At 41.3% G+C, this 23,758-nt stretch overlaps 1 protein-coding gene across 4 annotated transcripts in view; it reads right to left on the bottom strand.

The window, feature by feature from the left end:
- LOC126043971 (myosin-3-like) overlaps window positions 1-23,758 on the bottom strand; it is a 46,044-nt gene that overhangs the window by 5,775 nt on the left and 16,511 nt on the right. The window contains exons 4-36 of one of the 4 annotated variants that reach the window (XM_049813028.1): window positions 21,777-21,920; window positions 21,533-21,689; window positions 20,730-20,757; window positions 20,540-20,648; window positions 19,923-20,015; window positions 19,534-19,597; window positions 19,354-19,452; window positions 17,857-17,993; window positions 17,638-17,776; window positions 16,980-17,098; window positions 16,628-16,777; window positions 16,007-16,177; window positions 15,048-15,357; window positions 14,802-14,878; window positions 13,723-13,810; window positions 13,514-13,631; window positions 11,634-11,757; window positions 11,406-11,542; window positions 11,074-11,329; window positions 10,653-10,895; window positions 10,097-10,273; window positions 9,873-10,018; window positions 9,698-9,788; window positions 8,928-9,317; window positions 8,693-8,819; window positions 4,452-4,570; window positions 3,759-3,955; window positions 3,367-3,550; window positions 2,962-3,127; window positions 2,182-2,306; window positions 1,674-1,982; window positions 1,384-1,587; window positions 1,126-1,251 (exon numbers count right to left, since the gene is read on the bottom strand). In XM_049813028.1, coding sequence (XP_049668985.1) covers window positions 1,126-1,251; window positions 1,384-1,587; window positions 1,674-1,982; window positions 2,182-2,306; window positions 2,962-3,127; window positions 3,367-3,550; window positions 3,759-3,955; window positions 4,452-4,570; window positions 8,693-8,819; window positions 8,928-9,317; window positions 9,698-9,788; window positions 9,873-10,018; window positions 10,097-10,273; window positions 10,653-10,895; window positions 11,074-11,329; window positions 11,406-11,542; window positions 11,634-11,757; window positions 13,514-13,631; window positions 13,723-13,810; window positions 14,802-14,878; window positions 15,048-15,357; window positions 16,007-16,177; window positions 16,628-16,777; window positions 16,980-17,098; window positions 17,638-17,776; window positions 17,857-17,993; window positions 19,354-19,452; window positions 19,534-19,597; window positions 19,923-20,015; window positions 20,540-20,648; window positions 20,730-20,757; window positions 21,533-21,689; window positions 21,777-21,920 — 5,124 coding nt within the window. Of the gene's footprint in view, window positions 1-1,125; window positions 1,252-1,383; window positions 1,588-1,673; window positions 1,983-2,181; window positions 2,307-2,961; window positions 3,128-3,366; window positions 3,551-3,758; window positions 3,956-4,451; window positions 4,571-8,692; window positions 8,820-8,927; window positions 9,318-9,697; window positions 10,019-10,096; window positions 10,274-10,652; window positions 10,896-11,073; window positions 11,330-11,405; window positions 11,543-11,633; window positions 11,758-13,513; window positions 13,632-13,722; window positions 13,811-14,801; window positions 14,879-15,047; window positions 15,358-16,006; window positions 16,178-16,627; window positions 16,778-16,979; window positions 17,099-17,399; window positions 17,409-17,637; window positions 17,777-17,856; window positions 17,994-19,353; window positions 19,453-19,533; window positions 19,598-19,922; window positions 20,016-20,539; window positions 20,649-20,729; window positions 20,758-21,532; window positions 21,690-21,776; window positions 21,921-23,758 lie in introns of those variants that run through there. The other 3 variants (XM_049813029.1, XM_049813027.1, XR_007507550.1) reach the window with 3 other exon arrangements.

Here is a 23,758-nt window from a genome sequence, read left to right on the forward strand (position 1 = left end):
AGATAAATGCTCTATCCCACTGTATGGTCATTACTGTGACCTTCATTGACACCCAGGAGCCGTGGAGTACAGCAGGAGCCACAGCAAACTTGGGAGTAGGGCATGGCACAGCTGGAAGGCTTCTCTGCATAACACACGTGGAGTGTGATGGAGTCTGCATGCCGTGCCTTAGTGCATGCCCTGTTATTGCCACCATAGCCTGGATGGCTAGTGTTACAAGGCAGAAAACAGCTTAAAATAATCTATGCTATTTAAGACAAAACTAAGATATATTTTGCTCTCAAACATTTGATTCCTATACAATCAAATTAAGCATTTTGGTGAATTATTGAGTGACATTACTTACAAATAATGTAAAATTCAACAAATTGCTTTGGCAGCAAAATACCTGAAAAGTCTAAATTGAAAAATGTGAGAATAAAATAACAACATTAGAAATTATATGTATCTATATAAATATATATATGTGTGTGTATAATTCATTGTAATGCTCTGTTTCTGTTTTATTCAAACAGAATACAAATGATCTAATTATATTTTTTTTCATTTTCATGAGCAACTGGAGAAGTTTTCCTTTATTTTAACTCCAAATAATGTTTTTAAGTGTTAAGATTTTGTTTTGGTCCTGTTCATCAAAAATTATTAGCAGGTTGGGTCCCATGATACACCAGCCCTATCACCTGGCTGAGCTTCACTGGCCTTGCACAGGAGGATACAGCACCACTTTTGAATGGAAATTCATAATTCTCATTTGAAAAGTTCTTAAATAGGATTTTGAAAAGATACATATTTAAATACATTAGACACTTTACTGGTTTCAATACTGCAGGATTTTTTTGTGGTTTACATTTTCACGCAGCACAGAAGAAAATTATTTGGTTTAGACTGACTAAATGTGGGTTTAGTCCATTATGACGTCAACAGCCCCACTAAATCATCTGTCAGCAAGACAAGTTCCCTGTTGCTCTAATCCTCCCCTGACACATAGCCTCTTCAACCAGGCCCACAGACTGATTCTTTGTCCAACTTGTGACAAGAGTATTTACAGTAACTCCCAGCAGCAATGCCATTGGGAAGCCCTGAAAATTTGAAAAAAAATAACCCAAACCACAGTAATATCCTCACATCTGTGATTGCCTTCTTTGCTCTTTCTTCAGCATTTTTTGCTTCATTAGTAATATCTTCCATCTCAGTTTGGATTTGTGCCATATCACTTTCAAGCTTCTTCTTTGTATTAAAAAGGCTGGTGTTCTATGAAGGAGAAAAAGAGAGGCTTTGAGTGTCTCTTTGGTCTTTTACACATAGAGACCAAGAATTACTATTCATTCTTACTCTGTGAAACTCTGGACCCAAAAATATGTCTGTCTTAGCAAAGCAAACTACCTGGGTATGAAGAAGCTGCATATGTTCAGTGGCATCCAGAAGCTCCTGCTCAGCCACTTTCCTCGACCGCTCTGTCTGCTCCAGGGCTGCCCGTAGCTCCTCAACTTCAGCCTGCAACAGGTTTGCTCTGCGCTCCAAAATGGCCACCTGCTCTTTCAGGTCCTCCTGTGTCCTGAGAGCATCGTCCAAGTGCAGCTGTGTGTCCTAAATATGAAGAGCCAATTTTTGTCCTAATGAATTTCTCAGGTACTGTGCTTAAAAATAAATCAACCAGAAAGGTAAACCAAGACCTTGAGAACTCCTTGGATGCTGTGCAGGTGTTTCTGTGCCTCGGCAGCCTGGCGGTTTGCATGGCTCAGCTGGACCTCCATTTCATTCAGTTCTCCTTCCATCTTCTTCTTCAGACTTAAGGATTCACTTCTGCTTCTGATCTCAGTTTCTAAAACACCCTGCATTGTCTCCACAGTCCTTTGATGGTTCTTTTTTAACTGGCTGATCTCCTCGTCTTTCTCAGCAATCTTTCTGTTGATTTCTGATTTAATCTGAGTCAGTTCTCGGTTGACACCAAGGATTTTGACCTCTTCATGCTCAAGAGCTGCCTTTAAAAGAAAAAGGGAAAAAACAAACCCAAAAGTAACATTTCAGAGAACATAATCATTGTGATGTTACTCAGTGACTTCACACAACTTCCTGAAGCTTGTGGCAATCAAACTTGCACACAGCCACTGCCCAGGAGAGAGAATAGAAAGCTGTTCAGGCTGCTCTCTACTTCTTCAAGTAATATTTAAACTAACTCACCTCTGCCTCTTCCAGAGCTAACCGCAACTCAGATTTTTCTACTTCAGCTTGCTTTTTGGCTTTCTCAAGGTCTCTGATCATTTTGCCATTTTCAGTAATTTGTTCAGTCAGATCAGCTATTTCCTCTGTGAGATAAGAATGACATCAGCCTGTGGTAGCCAGAGAAGTTGAACTCTATACTTTGTGACTGTGTTCAACACCTCTTTTGTATAGCTGCGTATATACATATGTATACACATATGTACATGTGTACACAGTTGTATATGTGTATGTATATGTATGTACAGATAAAAACAGATACAGCCATCTCATGCAGGATGACATAAACACAAGGGCATTGGTGTGGTTTCATAGCCCTCCTTACAGACAGCCTGGAAGATACCTGCATGTGTTTATGTCTGTAGATAGGCCATCAGGATAACACTACAGGTCTTGTTATTGTATGGTCACAGCACATCTGTAAAATTCACTTTCATAAACTGTACAGCCTCTTGAGGGCACCACCTTTATCTGGGAGTGGCACCTAAATGCCCTTGATCTTATGTCTCTGCAGCAGATAATGGAGAGCCAGGACATTTGCTTTATTAACTTAGTCACTTAGTCACACTTGCTTGACACCTTTTGGTGAGACATTTATATTCTCCATTAAAATGGAAAGAACAGTAATGACAGAGTCCTGTAACTTAGTGTACCTCCTGCAGACACAAGCATGCTTGTAGAGTGTGCCTTGTTGTGGTAGGACTGTGAACAGCTAATAGAAAACCAGAGCCAAACACTTACGCTTGAGAGTCTTGTTTTCCCGTTTGACTGTTTCAAGCTGATCTAAGGTTTCCTCACAGGCATTTTTCACTTTGAAAAGCTCTGTGTTCAGCAAGTGTGATTCTTTAGAGAGACCTTCCCGCTCCAGCTGGCTCTCCTCATACTTTCCCTTCCATTCTGCCACAACCTGAAAGACATCATGTTTCATTTCCTGCTAGTACTGAAAATGTTAAATTTTTTTTGTGGCTATTTTCTGCACTAGATAAATACCTCAGTCTCTGAAAACATGACAAATTCCTATTGGCACGCTTTAAAGGATCTTATAACTATTAGACTCAACTTGATTTCAGTATTGACTTAACTAGGGAGTATTAGTTTGGCCTTCTAGGAAGGCTAGGCTTAAAAGATACTGTGCTCACATATCACCTTATTGAAGTTCTGCTGGTTTTTGTCAAGGGCAGCTGCCAATGTGTTTGCTCTCTCTACATCCACTGTCAGATCCTCCACCTCCCCCTGCAACTTCAACTTCATCTTCTCCAAGGAGGCACACTTTGAATTCACACTCTCCGCCTGCTGCCCTGCTTCCTGGAGGCGCTGAGAGAGTTTTTTCCTTAAGGAATATAAATAAAATAAGCATATAATTCAAAAAATCAGTGTATTATGTAAATAATTTAATAAGTACAATATCAGATGTCATTTTTTTAATTAAGTGTATATGCAAACCCCAATAAAATCATTTAGGTCAGGCTACTAAAAGTAGATTTATGTTCTGCACAATGTAGATAACATCTGGACAGTTCATCTCATGTATCACGTACTTGGCCTCCTCCAGCTCCTCCGTGCGCTGAATAGCATCCATCTCATATTTGGTTCTCCACTGGGCCACTTCACTGTTGGCCTTGGACAGGGCACGCTTCAGCTCCCCCTTGGCTTCCTGCTCCTCCTCATATTGTTCCCGGAGCAAGTCACAGTCACGGCGTGCTGACTGCAAGGCATGCGCCAAGGCATTCTTGGTCTAAAAATTACCCATAATATCATGTATTTATGTTAGCTGTGATCAGCAGGTGACCCATGACCTTGCACACTAAAAATATGGTCACTGCAGAATGGGCAGAAGACAAAAAGCCAGAGGTTTATAGGTGTTCAGGCAGCTACCTTCAGCTGCAACCAACTTTTCTCAGCTCTACCACTAGAAAAGACCAAGACTGATGTTTTCACCTTGGCACATGCTGTAGCTTTTCTTTCCTGGGACTACAGAAGCAAAAGAACTCACATAGACCATGGCCAGTTAAAAAACGTGAAAAAATTCACCAAAATTGAAACCACTTTTAACGTGTCAAAGACCTCCTTAGCAAAGCAGAGCACTTTGTGCTCACTGTACACATCCTGCCCAGTAGTAATTTTATTGTGTTAGACTGTAGGCAACAATACTTACAAACTTCCAAAAGTGTTCTTTAAATGAACTGAGGCCCTGATACGTTTTGAAGCACGTGCTCAGTAGTTAACACTACCTTGATCTCTTCCTCTAGCTGCCTTTTCAGTTCTTCTATTTGCTGTGTAATTGCCTGCTTGCTTCTGGACAGTTGCAATATCATGGTTTCTTTCTCTTCGAGCCGACGGCTTAGTTCACCTGTGACAAGAAAAGACAAGTTTCCAGTACTGTGCAGATTAAGCATCCTGAAAACATTCATATATAAATAACAATCAGTAACAGACAAGTCGAATCACACAATGTTGTTTATCTTATCAGTTGTTACCTTTATGGATATACTTTTACCATTCTTATTTTACCATCCTCATCGCATATATTTTTTTTACCATGTCTTCTTTACTCTTAGCGTAATGCAGGGTTTAGTAATGAAATTATGAGACAGATAGAAGTCTCCTGCAATACTTACCTATTCTATCTCCTTCAATGTTATTCCTATTCTGCTTTAATCATGAGTTTTACTGTTCATTCAGACTTCCACATACACATGCTTAAACCACAATTCTCTCAGCTTTAACTACTTAAGCACATAGTACTTAGTTTCTCTACCATTTCAAACCCTCCTTTCTCTTTCCTTTCTTGTTATCCCTTCTAAATTTTTTCTATACTGACTTCCTTTTTTAAAAGAACATTAGGGAAACTGGCAATCCTGTCTCTAGGTCTAGATGTTTCCCTTTAAGTTGTATTACTCTTTCTAGCTTATCCTGTGTTTTCTTCCCATTCTTTTTCACTGCATCTTCTACTAAACACTTCAATACTCTCCACCGCTTTGTACAGGTTTAGTCAATTTGTTCTTGTTATCAATGTTTACTTGACCTCTCCTTTCTTTATTCACCTGCTCTGGAAACCTCTTCTTCTCTGCTCTGCATCTGCTGTGTTACTGTAAGTCTCTGGTCATGCTTGGCCCACATAGGGAACTTTCCTCTTTTCCCCTTTTCTTTCATTCCTCCTAAACCCATTTCATAATACTTAGTAATATTCTGTACTATCTCCACAACTGATTCCAGGTAGGTTTCCCTACTTTTTTTCCACACAGGCATTTGCAATATATAGTGCAGTGTGTTTGGGCACCCAGTGCTACAAGGAACCTGATTCATCACTGCTGCTGCCAGAGGACCAGAGCTACCTGTGCTCCAACAGGACTGGGTGACTGGCACATTGTATTTTGTCCTGCCCATATTTAAGCAACTCCCCATCATCTCCCAACTTATGGATTAATATTAGTGCTGCCAATGCCATTTTTGCCTTACCTATCTGTTGGACAATTTGACTTAAGGCAGTCATCAAGGAGGCCATAGAATGATCCCTTGGTGCATTATGTTTAACCTGGCTAAGAGCTGGTGTAGCACAAAGGCTACTCAGTTTACTTATTTCATTCCTACTTTATTAAACGTATGCAGCAGATTCTAAAAGTGCCACAGTCCAACCCATAACTGTACTTTCTTTCAGTGGCCCAAGATCTGCAGCTGTCTTACATCCTCTGGTGTAATTTCTTTTAATGTAACAAGACTAGTTTGATCTGCAGTATCTCTCTGTCATAGGATGGTGGTAGTAGTCATTGTATATGCTGCTATTACCACCTCCTCTTCTTTTTTCCATTCATATGTATTATCCCAATAAGTGTTTTCTCCTGACTCCCTGTCCTGGTTTCAGCTGGTATAGAGTTAATTTTCTTAGTAGCTGGTACAGTGTGTTTTGGATTTAGTATGGTAATAACGTTGATAACACACTGATGTTTTAGCTGTTGCTAAGTAGCACTTATCCTAAGTTAAGGATTTTTCAGTTTCCCATGGCCTGCCAGCAAGCAGGTGCACAAGAAGCTGGGAGGGACCATGGCCAGGACAGCTGACCCAAACTAGCCAAAGGGATATTCCATACCATAGAACTGCTCAGTATATAAACTGGGGGGAGTTGGCCAGAAGGGGCAGATTGCTGCTCAGGCATCAGTCAGCAGGTGGTGAGCAATTGCATTGTGCATCACTTGTCTTTTCTTGTTTGGTTTTTTTTTTTGTTATATTCGTTTTCATTACTATTATTATTATTGTTGTTGTTGTTAGTATTATATTTTATTTTACTTTAGTTATTAAATTGTTCTTATCTCAACCCATGCGTTTTACTTTTTTTTTCCAATTCTCCCCATCCCAGTGGGATGGGGAAGGAAGTGAGCAAGTGGCTGTGTGGTGCTTACTTGCTGGCTGGGGTTAAACCAAAACACTCCCATTCTAATTCTTCATTACTTCCTGCAGATCAGCAGCTCTTTTTCATTTTTGCATCCCAATCTGCTTTTTTTGCAAGCATCTAATTTTAGTTTTACATTTTTTATGATCAGGTCCCTTTGGAGCTCTCCCTTGGTCTGGGGTGAACTATTGCACAGTATGTTTTAATTATTCAAAATTCTTCTGTTGTTTTTCTTTTTCTAAATTCACCTGATTCTCTAATTCCAATTGTATCCCTCATTATATTTTTGAGCCACTAGATGATACTGTTTTTCTAGAAACAAATTTGCTTTAGAAAATTTGCTTACTTGTTTCTTTTAAAACACAATTTTCATGCTGTCACACTGGCTCAACTGACACAAAACACTTTAGCAGCTTCCTGTAATTGGTCCTGTGATACAAGAGGTATATCCTAAATTTTCACATCATAAGCTTTACAATAACTGGAAAACATTTATTTGACATCACCCTGTGTCCTGTGGGCTGAAGTAACACCTCTCTCCCTTCTTGGAGAGGTGCCTATAGCCCATGCTGTCATCTCTAGCATTCTTGAGTCTTCTTGTAGCCCTCCACTATTGCCTTTTTCAGACTTTTCCTGAGCCATTTTAGACTTTTTCTCAAGCTTTCAATTTCATTCTAAGATTCCCCTTGAGCACTACGCACAATGACATTACAACAAACTGGTCAGATTTATAGAAAGATTTTGCAAGCATGGTCACTTCAAAAAGATCATTCAGAAGAAGAAAGTATTTGTGTGTCATGTGTGTTCCCACATGACATTCTCCATCAAAAGGTATTGTAAATTCATTTTTCTTTGATAAGGGATAGAGATGGGGGAGTCACAGATCACAAGCAGTATTTGTTTAAACACCTTCTATTAATTAAGTTGCTACAGTTATTAGCCTTGAGCTGTTATTAATATGCTAGGCAACTCTGAACACAGCACATATGTCTTCACAGCTCACTCATACACACATTCACCCGTATCTTCCTAGTAGCAGCAACACCTGGAAGGCCAACCCCAGTTCTCTGCTCAGAAGCAGAGGATAAAACTGACAGGCCAGTGCTTGGTCAGAAAGACCCTCAGGGGCACCTGTTTTCATCAGGTGGTATGTATAATCAATCCTGTAGTCTTTGCATATGGCAGCCACCACCCTCTTGGATGTGGTTGGTCCCAGTTATACAACCCATTGTTGATGCTGGTGTTTGCCAAAAGCCTTGGGCTGATTTGGCAGTTCTTGGTGTTCTGAGTTTGGCAGTTCTTGTGGGTTCATCAGGACCACTAGCCTCCAGAGATTACCAGATTTTGGGAGACTTTCACATGCTATGCCCTCTGTGGTCTGCTGTTTCCTTGTAACTGTATCTCCATCCATGCACAGATGTGCCTATAGAGCTCGTTCCCATAAATTCATATAAATTCACATAAAAAGGGGTTTCATGGCAGGTGTAGCCCTATGGCTCAGCTGCTAGAACAGTATAAGCCAGCACTCCCTGATCTGCTATTGTGTAAAATCCCTAAAATTCAGAAGGTTAGTTTAAGCCAATTTAGTGGGATTTTAATCTGAGATATCTTGTAGTCAACCAGACCAAGGAGCATTCACACTCGTCGCTCACACCGTTCCAAGAAGTCTGCGTGGGAGCAGTAACAAACTTCATGAAGGTAGCACACACACAGATACTGTGCACACAGTGAACGTGTTCACTCTTGGAGAAGAAAGCGCAGTTCTAACAGGTTGCTCAAATCATTTGGGACTGCCCCAAATTCCCAGTCCCCCTGCACGGAATAAGTGAGCCGTGTCACGTCATTCTGGAAATTATTTACCCAAGCAAATAATATTTGCAATTGGCATATGAACTTTAAAGTGTCACTCATGAACTCATTTCATTTGATTTATTCTAATGTTGTCTGTGCCCGTACCAATGAGTCTGGAAGTTGAATACACACCTTGGGAACAATTAGGTCTCACTCATGGTACACGTTAAAGGGTCTCTCAGCTACTGAAGGGAAAAAAAATATCCCCTCAGCAGATCTTTGTGCCTTCCTTACCGGACTCTGTCTGGAGCTGGCCTTTTTGTATCACCATCTCATTCATATTTCTCTGGGTTTCCTCAAATTTGGCTTTCATATCTCTCATCTGGTCTTCCAGGGTGTGGTACTTTTTTTCCAGATTAGCCTGAAAGACAGTAAGAAAGTGGAATCTGTGTACATGTGTTTTTATTGCATTGAATTCTCACCAGACAGGAATATTGCCAATTCAAGCATTTCACTTATAAAGAAACACCTTGGACTTAGTAATGGTCTCTGTACTACTGGCCAAGTCATCAATCTCCATCTTCAGCTCACTCTTCTCCTTCTCCAGCTTCTGCTTCACTCGCTGCAGGTTGTCGATCTGCTCCCCAAGCTCAGCTGTGCTGTCCGCGTGCTTCTTCCGCAGGGCGGCAGCTGTGGCTTCGTGCTGCAGCGTGGCCTCTTCGAGGTCACGGCGCATCTTCTGAAATTCTGCCTCACGCTTCTTGTTAAGTTCGTTTTGAGCAGTGGTGGCTCCTCCAGCCTCTTCAAATCTTTCACTGATTTCCTCAAGTTCATTAGCCAGCTCATCACAATGCTTCTCTGCTTTTGCCCGCATCGCTTTCTCACTCATAGTCTCCTCTTCCAGCTCTGCAACACGGGCCTATATAATGAGGAAATAGCACATCAGGAATTAATAAGAGAACAGATAATTCAATGCTTAGGTTAACATGTAACTGTCATAGTAGAATACCAAGCCCATTGTTTTGGAGACTATAAATAAAACAAAGTCCCTTTGAATTTTACTGTTTTGCCATTGTAGGCGAAGGCTTACCAACAGAAAAAGACCTATGGATCAACTCATACTAACTTTAGCTCACAGCTTACTGTTGTGTGGAGAAAATTATTGCAATGTAACAAGGTAATTACGGAGACTGGGTCAGAGATTTTATCAGTTACCAACTGTGGTCAAGCATTATTCAACGCTACTACAGTTTAAACAAGCAAACAGTAATGATGAAGTAGTTACATAAAGTCTCTTGCCTGCAATTCTCTGATCTTCTTCTGCAATCGAATACCTGAACTCTGCTGTTCCTCAATTTTATTTTGCATCTGGTTAAATTCAAAGTCTTTCCTGTGAAGGAAATTTTCTTTTAATAAAAAGAAAATATGTCCAGTTAAAAACAAATAATAAATGTCACTGATTTTTTTCTCATACTTCCTTAATTTTTCATCTAAATGTTGTTTATCATTCTCCAGATCCATTATGGTTTCCTGGGCGAGTTTCAAGTCTCCCTCAAGCTTTCTCTTTGCTCGTTCAAGATCCATACAAACTTTTCTTTCCTGTTCTAAAGATCCTTCAACCTGTAACAAGCATATATAAACATGACCAATGGAACAACTGAAGAATCTGCCCCTTCTCCTTGTGTCCAACATGCTCACATGGTTGACTTGTTGCTCCAGCTTGATCCTAGCTTTGGTGAGGTTATTAACTTTTTCCTCCTCAATTTGCAGGTCATCCAGTGCCTGCTGGTGGGCTTCTTGCAGGGCTGCCTTCTCCTTGACTAACTTCACAATAGTCTCATCCAAACCTGTCATTTCTTCAGTTAGATTTTTAACCTATTATAAGGCAAAATACTTGAAGGTCACTAATAATTTTGGCTTTTATATAGGCTAGTGATCACATAAAGGCAATAAACTCGTTGCTAGACTACCAAAGAGACTTAATTGGTTGCATTATATGGTTAAACTATATAATCTCTCTGCTTATATATCAACCCTTCTGAAGTCACAAAGCAATTCTGAACTTTCATTTTAATGCATTTTTGTATGCTTACGGTTGGTTTTCCTGCACAATGGAGGTGATCAAATTTAACACCAGGCCCATAGATTTCCTTATACAACACTGTGTTACTGTTCAAGTTGACTGCACCTTTACATCCTATATATAGACAGAGCAACTATTATTAAACATGAAATTAGCAGAAATAAAAAGTACCTTGTTTTCTGTGGCATGCTTTTCCTTTTCAGCTTTAGCCAGTGTTAACTCAAGGTCATCAATATCTTTCTTCATCTCAGAGCATTCATCCTCCAGTTTCCTCTTTCTGGCTGCCAGATCAGCATTTATCTCCTCTTCATCCTCCAGCTTTTCCATTACCTCCTTTATTCTTGCTTCCAGCTGGAATTTTGTTTTGATCAGCTGGTCACATCTTTCTTCAGCATCAGCCAAATTTTCATTTTCCTTTTTATAGAAAACAAAAGTGTGTTTCATTGTCACACATTGTCTGACACTTGCAGAAATCACCTACTCATTATGCAATTGGAACATGAAATAACAGAATTTCCATTCAGCCCTTTCCTGAACACTCAGGCAAAACTGATGTAATCTGAGGAGCCAAAAATGGTTTAAAACTACGTACAGTTTGTACTTGCAGCTGCAGGTCCTTCTTCTCTTGCACTAGAGTCACCATTTTTTCTTCCAGTTCTTTCTTCTTGGTTTCTGATTTAGCCAGTTCTTTTTTCATTCTCTCAAAGTCTTCCTTCATCATGGCCATTTCTTTCTCAGTTTCCACACTTTTTAAGAGGGGTTTTATCTTGAAGTACAACTTCATCCAGGACCAGTGCTTCACGTTCATGAATGCACGGATGTTGTACTGGAGGCAGAAGATGGACTCCCTGAAATCGAAGTGATTCATCAGTACTGTGAAAAAAGCACATCTTTGAGAAACCAGACCTCACAGAAGACACACACCTTCGGTCTACCATTCTTTTCAATTCAAGTCTCCTCAGGTATCCCCTGCATAAAGCCTGTGTCTGTGTGATCAGTTGTCCTAAGCAATCATCTCGCATCTCCTCCAGGACACCTAGCAAACCTGCCTTGAAGAACACCTGCAATCAAAGAACAGAGATCAGTCCTTGCTTGGCTCATATTTTAATGCAATGAATGATTTGTTATTGTATGGAAAAAATAAATGTTTACCTTAGTGTGTCCAAATTTGTACTGAGTATGATCTATCTCAATGGAAGACAGCAACTTTTCACACGCCTTCTTGCTGTCAATAAACTGTCCTTCTGGAATGACACCAACATTCAGAAGGCGGTATCTGGTTAAATAAAGGAAAAAAGCTTAACCATTGGTATCATTTTAGTGCACAGGATGCTACAAGAACAGCTGTCACTTTGAAGATACAGAGGAAGGCTGAGTCTGACTCGCATCTCCAGCCTTAAATAGCAAACTAGTAAGAAGCAGGTCTGTTCAGTAGGTTCTCAGCATGTGTTACAGCCCTCACTAAGACTGAGGGCATGGACAGTCTGTTCTCTGGACCTGAGAGACTCTGCTCATCTGTGTCACAGTCATTTACACTAATCTAGGGGGGCAGCTCACTGGCTTAGCTGTAAATTAAAAAAATGAATGGATTTTAAGAATAGAGGGACTGCTGCAATTATCTAATCTGACCTCCTGTATAACACAGGCACACAGTTCTCCCAGTGCCTTGTTCATCCAGCCCCCATCTTGTGATTAATCTAGTTCTTTTTTTTAAAAATATAAAAAATAAAAAAGAAATTTCAATCTTATTTGAATCCTTCAAACCTTGAGAGTGTCCCAGGTAAGCTATTCAACCTCACTTTAGGAAAGGTATACTTCATTTCTACCTTGACAACATACTTTTTCAGGTCCCACCCTTGGACTCTTGCTTTAAGTCTGTCTTTTAGACAACAGGTTCCTGCAAATTCAGAAATCTTTACACCTGTAGGTTCTCTACACCACAAACAAATCATCTGTTAACATACAGTTTCATGAGTTAAATAGTTTGATTTAAATTTCTCACTGCACTTCAGTTCACGTTTATCCTGCAGCTCTTTTCTGAACTATATTCAGCTTCTTGCATTCCTCCTTAAGTATGTAAACCAGAATTAGACATAGTGTCTAGCAACAGACTTCCTAATCCTACGCTGAAAGATTATTCCACCCCCTATTCTTTTCAGCATGCCTCTCTTTACCCATACACAAATCTGCCCACCCACATCACTGCCTTGGGAAGTCTTCTTCCGTTAGTGGCCAAAATGCCACTTCTGCCCTTTTCAATGTCCCTGCTCTCCAGGATACCCTGTTCAGTGCTGTAAGTGTGGTGTACTTCCTTTGTTCTTAGAGATCTGACCCTACATTTGCCTTTTTTCAAATACAACAAACAGATGAACCCAGCTGGGTTGCCCTAAATTTAGCAACTCTTTCTAAATGTCTTATTTGCATGGCAAATATTTTGGTTGTGGGTTTTTTTATCTATAAATTAATGTAGCTAAGGTGCTGTAGAAATGTTAGCATATAGAATGTTACCCCCATACAAAATGAGAATGCAATGTGGAACTCATTTAGATGTCCTACTGAAGTTTGTTTTGTTAATGTAGCTACATTTGCCAGTCAAGCTTCTAATTTCACCAAAAAAGTAGTATCAGGTTTAACACAATCTCCTTTCAGTAAAATCATCTGGTTCTAATTATTTAAACAACATTCTTCAAACGTCTACTAGATAGTGGTTAAATATAGGAAGTAGTATAGACCACCCTCCATATTCTTGCTGAAATAAGCTTGTGACAAATTTGAGAATTTAAGCAAAGAATACCCAAATTTTCAGATGAACATGAATGAAATGAAAATAGGTTTTGGTATACGGTATTCAGGAAGGCATTTGGGTGGGCACTGCCCACACAGACCCTCCTATTAGATACGTCTTCTTACTTTCCATAGCTGTTAAATATTAAAATAGTCTTTTCCCAAGAACTGTATCATTGACTTGTTTAGCATGACTCTTCTCTCAAACAAATTGGGCTCCATGCAAACACAAGAATGTTATTACAGACCTTTGTTTAAAATCCCCATATAATATCTTGTTAGGAAATCCTTTCCTGCAGATTCGAATGCCTTCCAGAACACCATTACATCTCAGCTGGTGTAGAACAAGCTTGTGGTCCATCAGGCCTGTGACAGAGCAACATTGGTATATACTGATTTTTCTAGCATTGGTCAATTGGTCTTTCTGCCAATTTCTAATCTATGTTTTACAAATTACCTGGGGTCTTTGTTTCATTGGGAATGATACAACGCACAAAATGAGGATGAGTTGTTCGCAAGTTGGACATCAGCTTATTTAGATTTTCCTGTAAAAAAGAGATCATTTGCAATCTCTACCTTACTTCAAGACATAATGCAAATATTGTCAATATGATTTGACTCTGACGAAAATTAAAAATTCAGAAGTTTTTCCTTAGTTGTGTAGTGAATATTCTACAATCCTGTATAGGCATCAGCAAAGTAAATGGCTACTAACAGTACAACAAGATACAACTTTCCTCCTATCTTAAAATGAAAATATCTCCTTAGTGGTTAGAAGCTAGTCATAAGAGCTATTAAACAGGCCAAGGATGGAAAGAAATGAGTGATATTCCAGGATACCAATAGTTGTCAAGCTTTTGATCAAATGAATGAATGAGTTGATTCGTTGTTTTCATTACTTAGATACATTAGTTATGTATGTTTAAAAGTGAATTGAGCCACAAAATCAATGTTTGTCTATGACATCATAAGTCATCTGCTCTGCAGGATAGATTTTGTTAGCATTGCATTTCTTCAGTCATCTCATACAATAATGACATACTCTGAGTATGGCCCGTGTCACAGCGAGGTGGATGCTGCACTCCTCATCCTTCCAGGAAGGGCTGAGCCTGTTCCTGGCCCCAGGATATAGATGTGCCACAGCACCATCAAGGGGCTGCAACATGTAATTTGCGTTGCCCACACTGACTGCAAGGCACTGGTTGCCACACAATGCCCTGTACTGAGAGACACATCCTGGAAGAAGCCAATTACAGCCAAATAAGGGAAGGATGCTGTTAGCACCAAAGGCCAAAGCCAAGAACTGTGCAACCTGATCAAAGCGCATGACTTTCCTTCTCCACCATCATCCCATTGGACCTCATCAGCAAAGCAGAATTCAACCTAACCTTTACCAGATCCCAAAGCTAACTTTCCACAGTATCATATGGCAACAGAGAAAGTGGGAACGGTGAACTAGTGCAGGCAGGTCTGACAGGACTGCCTTCTCGGCGTTCTTCTGCAGCTGGCCCATGCTGGGCCAGAGAACACACTTACCCGAAAGAGTACAGAAACAGTTTGGAAGGAAGAGCCCTTTTTCTTGGTTCCTTTCTTCATAATACCACCACCTGCAGCTGGAAAATGAGATGACAGTCCAGCTGAGTTACTGCTGTAGATTCCTTTGACAGCATTATAATTGTGCATCTAATACATAGAGCACGAATACTGACTCAACACTGATTCAAGTCAGGTGATAGCTACAGTTGGAAAAAACAGCCAGGAAGCATAATCCTCTGATCTTACCTTCATCTATAGAAGCAAAGGTGGCATAAAGATTGCATAAAATTTTCGTAGATGATTTCTGATACAGCCCCACAACAGTTTCGTTCAGGGGGTCTTTGTTCTTCTCAAGCCAGCCAGTGATGTTGTAGTCCACTGTACCAGCATAGTGCACCAGGGAGAAGTGGGCCTCAGCTTTGCCTTTGTCAGGCTTAGGCTTCTGGAAGTTGCTGGACTTGCCCAGGTGCTGGTCATAGAGCTTGTTCTTGAAAGAGGTGTCAGTTGCCTTGGGGAACATGCACTCCTCTTCCAGGATGGAGAAGATACCCATAGGCTGAATAGAAACAAGGTGTTTTCAAATAAGATTAATTCAAGTTATAATAATATGGAGTGAAAGAAATGCTAAAATTAAAGTACTAGAGGTATTTTATAGAGAATTAGCTTGGGAGGAGCAGGTAAGCAAGATTTTCTGTGAACAGTTGGCAAGATATTCAAAGGCACCAGATTTTCATAAATAAGAGTTTTGAACTACCCAGACATTGGATAAAAAACAAAGAAGGCCAAGCAAAAACTGTGCAGTAACTTCTTGGAATACAGTAGTGACTTCTCCTTATCCAGAAGGAGCAAAAAGCAAGCAGATGTGAAGCTTTCTAACATCTAAATTTAACTGAGTAGAAAATCTGAGGAGGAACTGATATGCAAAGACAGAAGACAACTGGGGTAAATATGACAATGAATTGACAATTTATAATGATCTTGAAGAAAGAAAGAACAGAGAAATAAAAACAATGTCTTTTTAGAAAGCAGAATACATTTCCAGTCAGTGGATAACTAATGAGAAGGGTTATATTTAAAGGAAGGAAGGAGGTAACGAGACCTGGAAGCTTCACAGAGATTGTATTGAAGGCACTCAGTGCAAACACTCTCAAGAACCCCTTCCAAATCTGATTTGTGTGATTGCACAAGCTGCACAAGAAACTCACCTTTTCTATAAGCTCAATGCAAGCAGCTAGGTCCATCCCAAAGTCAATGAACTCCCACTCAATTCCTTCCTTCTTGTACTCCTCCTGCTCCAGTACGAACATGTGGTGGTTGAAAAATTGTTGCAGTTTCTCATTGGTGAAGTTGATGCACAGCTGCTCAAAGCTGTTGAACTAATATTTGAGTAAATGTGTTAATACTGTTAAACTGACTCAAATCAATTTATTTCACAGAGATGTCAAGGCAAGGTCAGCCAGACTATCCCTGAAGAGTTTTGATAATACCATAAAGGATACATCACAGGTGGTCCAGGCTTAGAGAAAAGTTGTGCTGTGCAGCACATGGTTGATGTAGCCTGCATTGGCGATATTTATGGGTGACCCTAATGTCACTAAATACAGATTCTGTGGGGAGGGAGACAGCAGCTTCATGGCTATGCTTCTGCCATTTCTTTTCTTTTACAAAGTGGGTGATGAATCTACAAAGGCAGAAGCAGCTTCAGAGACATTTGCCTTGAAGGCTGCATTGGGGTGAGGAGAAGGAAAGGTTGGAAAAGTCAAACAAAAGGAAAAAAAAGCATTTAAAGACAGCCAGAAGTCTAAGAGTGCTATTTAAAACCAAACCTCAAAAATCTCAAAGCCAGCAATGTCTAAGACCCCAATAAAGTGCTGTCTTGGCAGCTTTGTATCCAGTTGTTGGTTGATGCGCATCACCATCCACAAGAAGAGTTTTTCATAGACTGACTTGGAAATGGCATTCACTGCCTGGTGCACCTGCAGGGAGATGGTTCACACAGCTGTGTCAGGGCACTGCTTGTGCATCTTCAGAATAAAATGCCCTCCCACCATGCACAGATACAGTCAGCCCACAAAGTACACTAATAGGCCTTAATGGTCTTGACCATCCTCAGCTGTGACCTGCACCCACTCCTGTCCCTTAGGGACAGGACAGTCCCTGCTGTTCCCTGACACTCACCTGATCTGCTGTTTGGCCCTTCATGACATATTCATTTCCCACTTTGACCCGGGGATAGCACAAAGCTTTTAGCAAGTCTGCTGAGTTCAGGCCCATCAGGTATGCTGCTTTGTCAGCTTCTGTAAAACAAAAAAAAAAGCTGAAAGACTTTCTTCTTAGCTGGGACAGACATTGGAGCTAGCCAGAGCTCACTCTGAAACCTGGCAAACTGGTTGGCTTTATTCACAAAGCTTGACCAACATTCTCATTTACTTTTCCAAATAGTCTTGTAGGGCTGGTCCTCATGATTGAGTGGCTATGGCAGCCCCAACAGGTGTGGTAAAACCAGTGAATACACTGGTGATGGGACAACAGAGTGTTTTTCCCTTTGAGCCCCTTCTCCACAATATCACACAAGCAAAACAAGTCTGGATGTGTTACCAGAAACTGGCGAACACTACAGTAACATGTCCCAGGCACACAGTCCTTCAGCAGAGCCACCAGGAATAAAGTGGATGCAGAAAGTGAATCTACAGGACGTGGTAAGTTGAAGGTTGAACCTCCTTTTTATGTTCATCAGGAAACAATTGCTTCTTTCCTGGAAGAATCCTTGCATTTCTAGTGAAAAATGGTATGAAAACAGTTCAAAATACATCTCTCCAAGCCATGAAGGTATTACCTTCTGTGCCATCCGGCTCTGCCTGCTCCTCACGTGGTTTCTGCTTGAACTTCATGTTCCCATAGTGCAGGATTGCCCCTGTCAGTTTGTAAATCCCCATTCTCTCATCAGGGCTGAAGCCCAAAATGTCAATGGCTGCCTGCACACCAGATAGATCAGCTGATTATAATGGTGGTGATGGTAAAAGTGATACTGTGTCTCCTTGCTAAATGTACTCACATCTGTGGCAACAAGCTCCTCCTGGTCATCAATGCTGGCCACAGAAATCTCCCCTTGGCTGATGAAGGGGTAGTCATATGGGTTGGTTGTGATGAGGAGCATCTCTGAAAACCAAATGAAGGAGTGAAAGACAGATCCTGGCAATGAAAATGGAACAATGGCTCAGCAAGGTTTCACAGGCTCTTTTTCCTTTTACATCCCAAAACTCTTGGTTTTTTATTAACAGACAGGAAAGACAGAGTAAAGCCATTCATCTATGTTCTACTGGATGAGCAGAAAGTCCCAGGCAGTTTGTCAGTCCTACCAGTTTAATATGCTGTGAACCAGGAGCTGAACACTCAGCACTGGCAGACAAGGAACAAGGGCCATCCAAAGAAACAGCTTTTAAGAAAGATACTTTTAGGTAAGACTCATACATGCTTATCATCATACATGACATATACTAATCCATCCTGAATGCCCCTTGCATCCACTGGTGTTGTCTGCTGGTGCACATAAGTAATACAAACATGTGTGTTTATCTCCATCTAATTGAGGCCAAAATTCACAATTCATTTTCAGTCCTGAATCCTATGGCAGAGTAAGAGGAGAAGGGAAGGTGTGCAGATATGCAGTGGGATTGTGCAGCGTGAAGGACAGGAAGCCCTCCATATATAAGAAGATAAATCTGTCTGTGTCCTTGTACAGATATGCAGTCCCCTGGCACTCAGCAGTCTCTCTGGGAAGGGAAAAGGGAGGTAGTAAATGTTGGGAGGGCACATAGTGAGAGGATGGTGGTAGGAGCTCCACCTTGGGAAATGCTCTGTGGATAGTTGGGAGGGATGGGCAGAGGAGTAAGGATGAGTGCAGTAGTCGAGTGTGTGGCAAAAGGGTTTGGGACAGATGAAGGGCATGGGTAAGGCATGCCATGGCAGTGGGAAGGGGGAAAAGGCTGGAGGGGCTATACTGGAAACAGGAAGAACTTTTGCCCATATGATGAAGAATTCAGATAGATGGTTTGTAGATCAGGATATCTGGTCATTCTGCACCCAGGGAATTTCTCACCTTTCTGTTGAAGATTATTCACCAGATCTGGCCCATACAAGTTGGAATTTCCACACCAGCAAGAACAGCAAGGTGTAAGGCAGAGTAAATTAGTCACCCACACACCTCACCTGCACACAGTTTGCATTAGAACTTACCCAGGGCAGATAAATTGGAGGTGGAGTAACCCCTAGTGTGACACCATTATACAGAGATAAAAGTGCTGTGTACAGCTTTGGTAACCCAGTCATTGTTAATGCTGGAAACTGGATGACATTAATAAGCATGTGATCAAAGCTTCAGTGCTTTGCACAGCCTGAGGCATCTGCCAAAAATGGAAGCTGGATGATTGTGACACATGGTACAAGGCCAGAATGTGCCACTGGACCCTCCATCACTGAGCTGGCATATTTAGGGAAAAGTTTCCCATATTGATTTTACTGTAAAATGTCACCAGGTGATGGCTGTCCTTACCAAGCAGTTCAGGCTTCTTATTGGAGAGGATCTGGTAGAAGATGTGGTAGCTTCTCTCAGCTTTCAGCTGGAAAGTAACTCTTGACTTTTCCAACAAGTCTGTAATATGTATGCACATATAAATTCTTCAAGCTCTTCTTTAATTTTTATTAAAGCAGTAAGCCCCCCTCATTTACTCACAGGTCTCAATGTCACCAGAAGCCAGTTTTCCAGAGGTACCAAAATGAATACGAATGAATTTACCCTGGCAAACAGACAAAAGGTAGTGGTCAGTGCAGCATTCCCAGGGTAATATGCCAGAGTGTTTTCCTCTCTTGAATCTCAGTGACAGCATCTCCAAATCACTCTGAATTATCTTAGATATTCAAAGATAGATAAAGGGGAACAGTTTGTTGCAGCCCACGCAGCTATGAGCATGGAACAGCTGGAAACACATCGGCATCTGACAAACAACCAAGAAATTTGTCAGCAAGAACATTTCTCCCAGCCCAGTGGCTCCCAGTTGCAAGTAACAAGCAGGCAAACAGGATTAGGAATGCAGAAGGGCAGAGAGAAACATGACGACTCACAAAACGCGAGGAGTTGTCATTTCTCACAGTCTTGGCATTCCCGAAGGCCTCCAGCAGTGGGTTAGCACTGATGATTTGATCCTCGAGCGTACCCTGCGAGAATGTTTGAATAATTATTGAAAAACACCATGGGCTATGTGGTAGGAAAAAGTGACTATATTGCAGCTTGCCTGATTACATGCGCAACCACATGCCCTTCATTTCAGCTGTACAGCATTACTACAGCATCCTCTTGACTATAGTGCCAAGAACCAGTACTGTGTGTAAATGGTAATAATTCATTTTTCTCTTATTCAGAATTTCTCCCATGGACAGAGCTCTCATCTCTCAGACTGGTCCATGTGAAGAAACTGGAACTTATGATTCTTCCTGGACATCAATCCCCCAGTCCAGGTGAAGCTACACCTGGGCAGTGACAGTGGCAGCTCCAGTGGCTTGTATTTGTTGTGGTCCTAACTGCCTATCAGCCCCTGGTCTTACTGCCTTTTGAGAGAGTGGCTGAGGCTAATAAAAGATACTTCATATTTTGAGGTAAACATTTGTCACCAGTGTTTGTCCACAGCCACAAGCTGATAACATCCCAAAGTGCCCCTCTGCCAAGCATTTCTTCCTCACACCTTCATCAAGGACTCCTTCTTCTTCGCTAGGTCCCCACTCGCTGCAATTGTTGCAAAGTACTGGATGACACGCTTTGTGTTCACAGTCTTTCCTGCACCAGATTCTCCACTGTTGAAAGAAAGCACAGAGTGAAGAATTATCTGCCCAGTTTTTGTTGGAGACAAAGTTCAAAGCGACAGATATACTTACGTGATTAGGATAGACTGATTTTCGCGATCTGTCAAAGGGAAAAATAACTGCAGTCAGAGAAGCTGTAGGGAAAAGTGCTGGTTCTCAGGTAACCCATGATCTACTGTCCATTGAAGGGAAAGAAACAAAGTCTCTGCAAGCAAAACTGAAAAGATTCATGGTCTTTTTTTCCTGCTTTCTTCCCATCCCTGTACTCCATTTCTTGTCTTCTCTCCTCCACCTTTGCTTCATCCTTCACTCTCCTCTGCTTCTGTCTTTACCATTCTTTACCTTTACTACTATTTAATATGGGACAGGACTTGATTCAAATTAAAACCATGTATTTTGGTGAAAGTATTTCTTCCAGCTCTGTTCTGAACCTACCTGCTGTTGCTTGAAGCCATGTGCTGGTGTGCTGACTAGGGATTTCCCAGATAGTGTGTCCTATCCAACTGCAACTGCCCTTTGCAGTGGTTCCTGTTATGGTGCTTAGCTTAGTATTTAGACCAGAAATACAGATAATGTGCAGTAAAACAGCACAGCACTTCAAAAATAAAAAAACTACTTCAGGAGACAGGGAAAACTGTCTGGAGCTGGTTTTGCATCCCCTAGAGATAAAATAGCACATCTATTCCAAAGTACAACAATTGGAAGCCCAAGCAGATAATATGCAACTTGACACAGAACAAGGGATTGGGGTAGCACACTGTAAGAGAAGGCAAAGGCGACTGAGTCCGTGGCAGATGAAGAATGGCATTTGGCAAAAGCAGTGTTTCTGACACATTTTTCTATGAAATCTGGTCAAAATAAATAGAAAAGCTCACCAGTCAGCATGAACTGATAGGCATTGTCAGAAATGGAGAAGATGTGTGGAGGGGCCTCCTGGCGCTTCTTGCCTCGGTAGGCCAACACCACCTCCGGGTTGTACACCGGCAGCCACTTGTAGGGGTTGACAGTGACGCAGAAGAGACCCGAGTAGGTCTGCAGGAAAGGAAACAGAACAGGAGAGTCACTGAAGTTCATCTCCTGGCAGCTTGATTTTCTCCCTTGCCATGAGAGGGAACTTACATATATCATCCAGGAGCTGTAGCGGTCCTTGAGATTGTAGAGGACGGCAGGTTCATGCAGGTGGGTCAACATGGCCACATCCTCAATTCTGTCAAACTTAGGTGGGTTCATGGCATATACATCATCAGATTTGACAACAAGCGTCTATAATTCAGAAAGAAAGATTTAACCTTGATTCAGCAACTCTTGGTGCTCCTTCCACGTGTACACACAGAGACACAAACACAGAGAAGTAATAACATCTGTAAGGCTGCTCTAATTCATACTTTTCTTTCTGTTAAACTGTGCAAAACAAGATATGGCTATTACAGGGCAGACACTGCTGCCAGCCAGGAACTCTACAACACTGGCAAAATTACAGGATGTAAGTTTACTGTCCTGGAATTGCTACAACCACACAGACGGGATTTGTGCTGGACCAGATCTTTCTACGCATTATTGCTGCTTATGAACTTCACGTTGCTGCTGCTCATGGCTGTAATAGCCAGGGGCACAACTGCTGGCTAGTCTACCTTTCAAGACTCACACTGCACAGTGCTGGACAGATAGGACACTAACAGCATAAGATTCATCAACAGCAAATCCTTCCTTGGAACAGATTTGTTCCACTCCTGCCTGTTGCCATTCCTAATTAAACAAAGGCTCTAGCTCAATGAAACAGCTCTACTGGGCTCACATTGCGGGCGACCATCCTGTCACACAGCCAGAGACTGTGGATGGGTGGGGACGGGGGCAGATGTGCAGGAAAGCAGATGCACACAGATGGCAGCAGCTTATCTTGGCCACACTGAACCATGAAGGAGCTTGAAAATCCTGTTGTCATTTCTGCAGATGGCTTTTCCCATTGCTTTTATGCTGTAATTTCTGGTCCCATGGACTGGTCCAAGCAGACTAGTCCAATCCAAGGAAGAAATAGTGTTACTGCAATCATACTTGATTCAGAAAGATTGAACACCATTTCCAAGCTCAGGTCCTGACTAGTGGAATGATCTTGGACTTCTCCTGAGAAAGAAAGAATTACAGGCACAGTTTTCAAAAGCAACTTCCTGATATGTGTGCCTATATACCTTTCTAAAGTGTTCAAACACTTGAGCGACTGGGATTCATGGAAGTCTCTGTATAAAACAAGAGATCGCGCATTAACTGCTGCTCACAGGACCTATCTGGGAGTCACTATAGAGGCTTCTAACATAATGTCAGTTCAGTGCTCAGAAGAGGGCAGGAAGCTCTAAAATATTAGGAATTATTAGAAAAGAAAGGGAGAAAAGAAAGTTTTATGAAGGATGTGTCCATCAGCTCATTCACACCTTCATTACTGATCACACCTCTTAGAAAGGATATAGTTGTACTAGAAATACTTCAGAGAAGAGAAATAAAGATGGTCATAGGTATGAAACAGCTTTGCTATGAGGAGACCATAACTTGATTGGGATTTGGGGGTAAAAAGGAGACACTTTCAAAGTCTGCAAAGTCAGGAATAGTGGAGAGAACCATGGCCATAGCAAGGAAGAATTATTTACTTCTTCTCCTTGTGAAAAAACAAGCTGAAATTACCAGGCTGCATATTGCAGAGAAAAGGAAGCACTTTACACATACTTCAATTTTAAACTGTGGAAATCTTTCCCACAGGACACTACAGAGGTAAAAAGATCAAATGGATATAAAAAAGCCAGCCCCCAGGAAAGCAGGTCCTTATACACAACAGCCTGCTGCAGCCTCTGCTCAGTCGCATACCTGTGATTGCTGGAGGCTGGGGGTGAACCAATGGACGACTGCTTTATTCTTTATTTGCTTTCTTAAAAATCTTGTAGCACCTACTGCCAAGATGTTGGTTGAGGTAGTTCTTTGGGCTGCTGCAGCTATTCTTACAAAAGGTATGAGGACAGAACCTGCTAAGACATTTCAGCAGTTTTGCAAGATTAACAACTTGCAGGCTCCCCTAGGAAACTGTTTTCAGCCAGTGACACTGGTAATTTCACATG

Source organism: Accipiter gentilis, chromosome 10 (assembly GCF_929443795.1).
Source record: "Accipiter gentilis chromosome 10, bAccGen1.1, whole genome shotgun sequence".
Lineage (NCBI taxonomy): Eukaryota > Metazoa > Chordata > Aves > Accipitriformes > Accipitridae > Astur > Astur gentilis.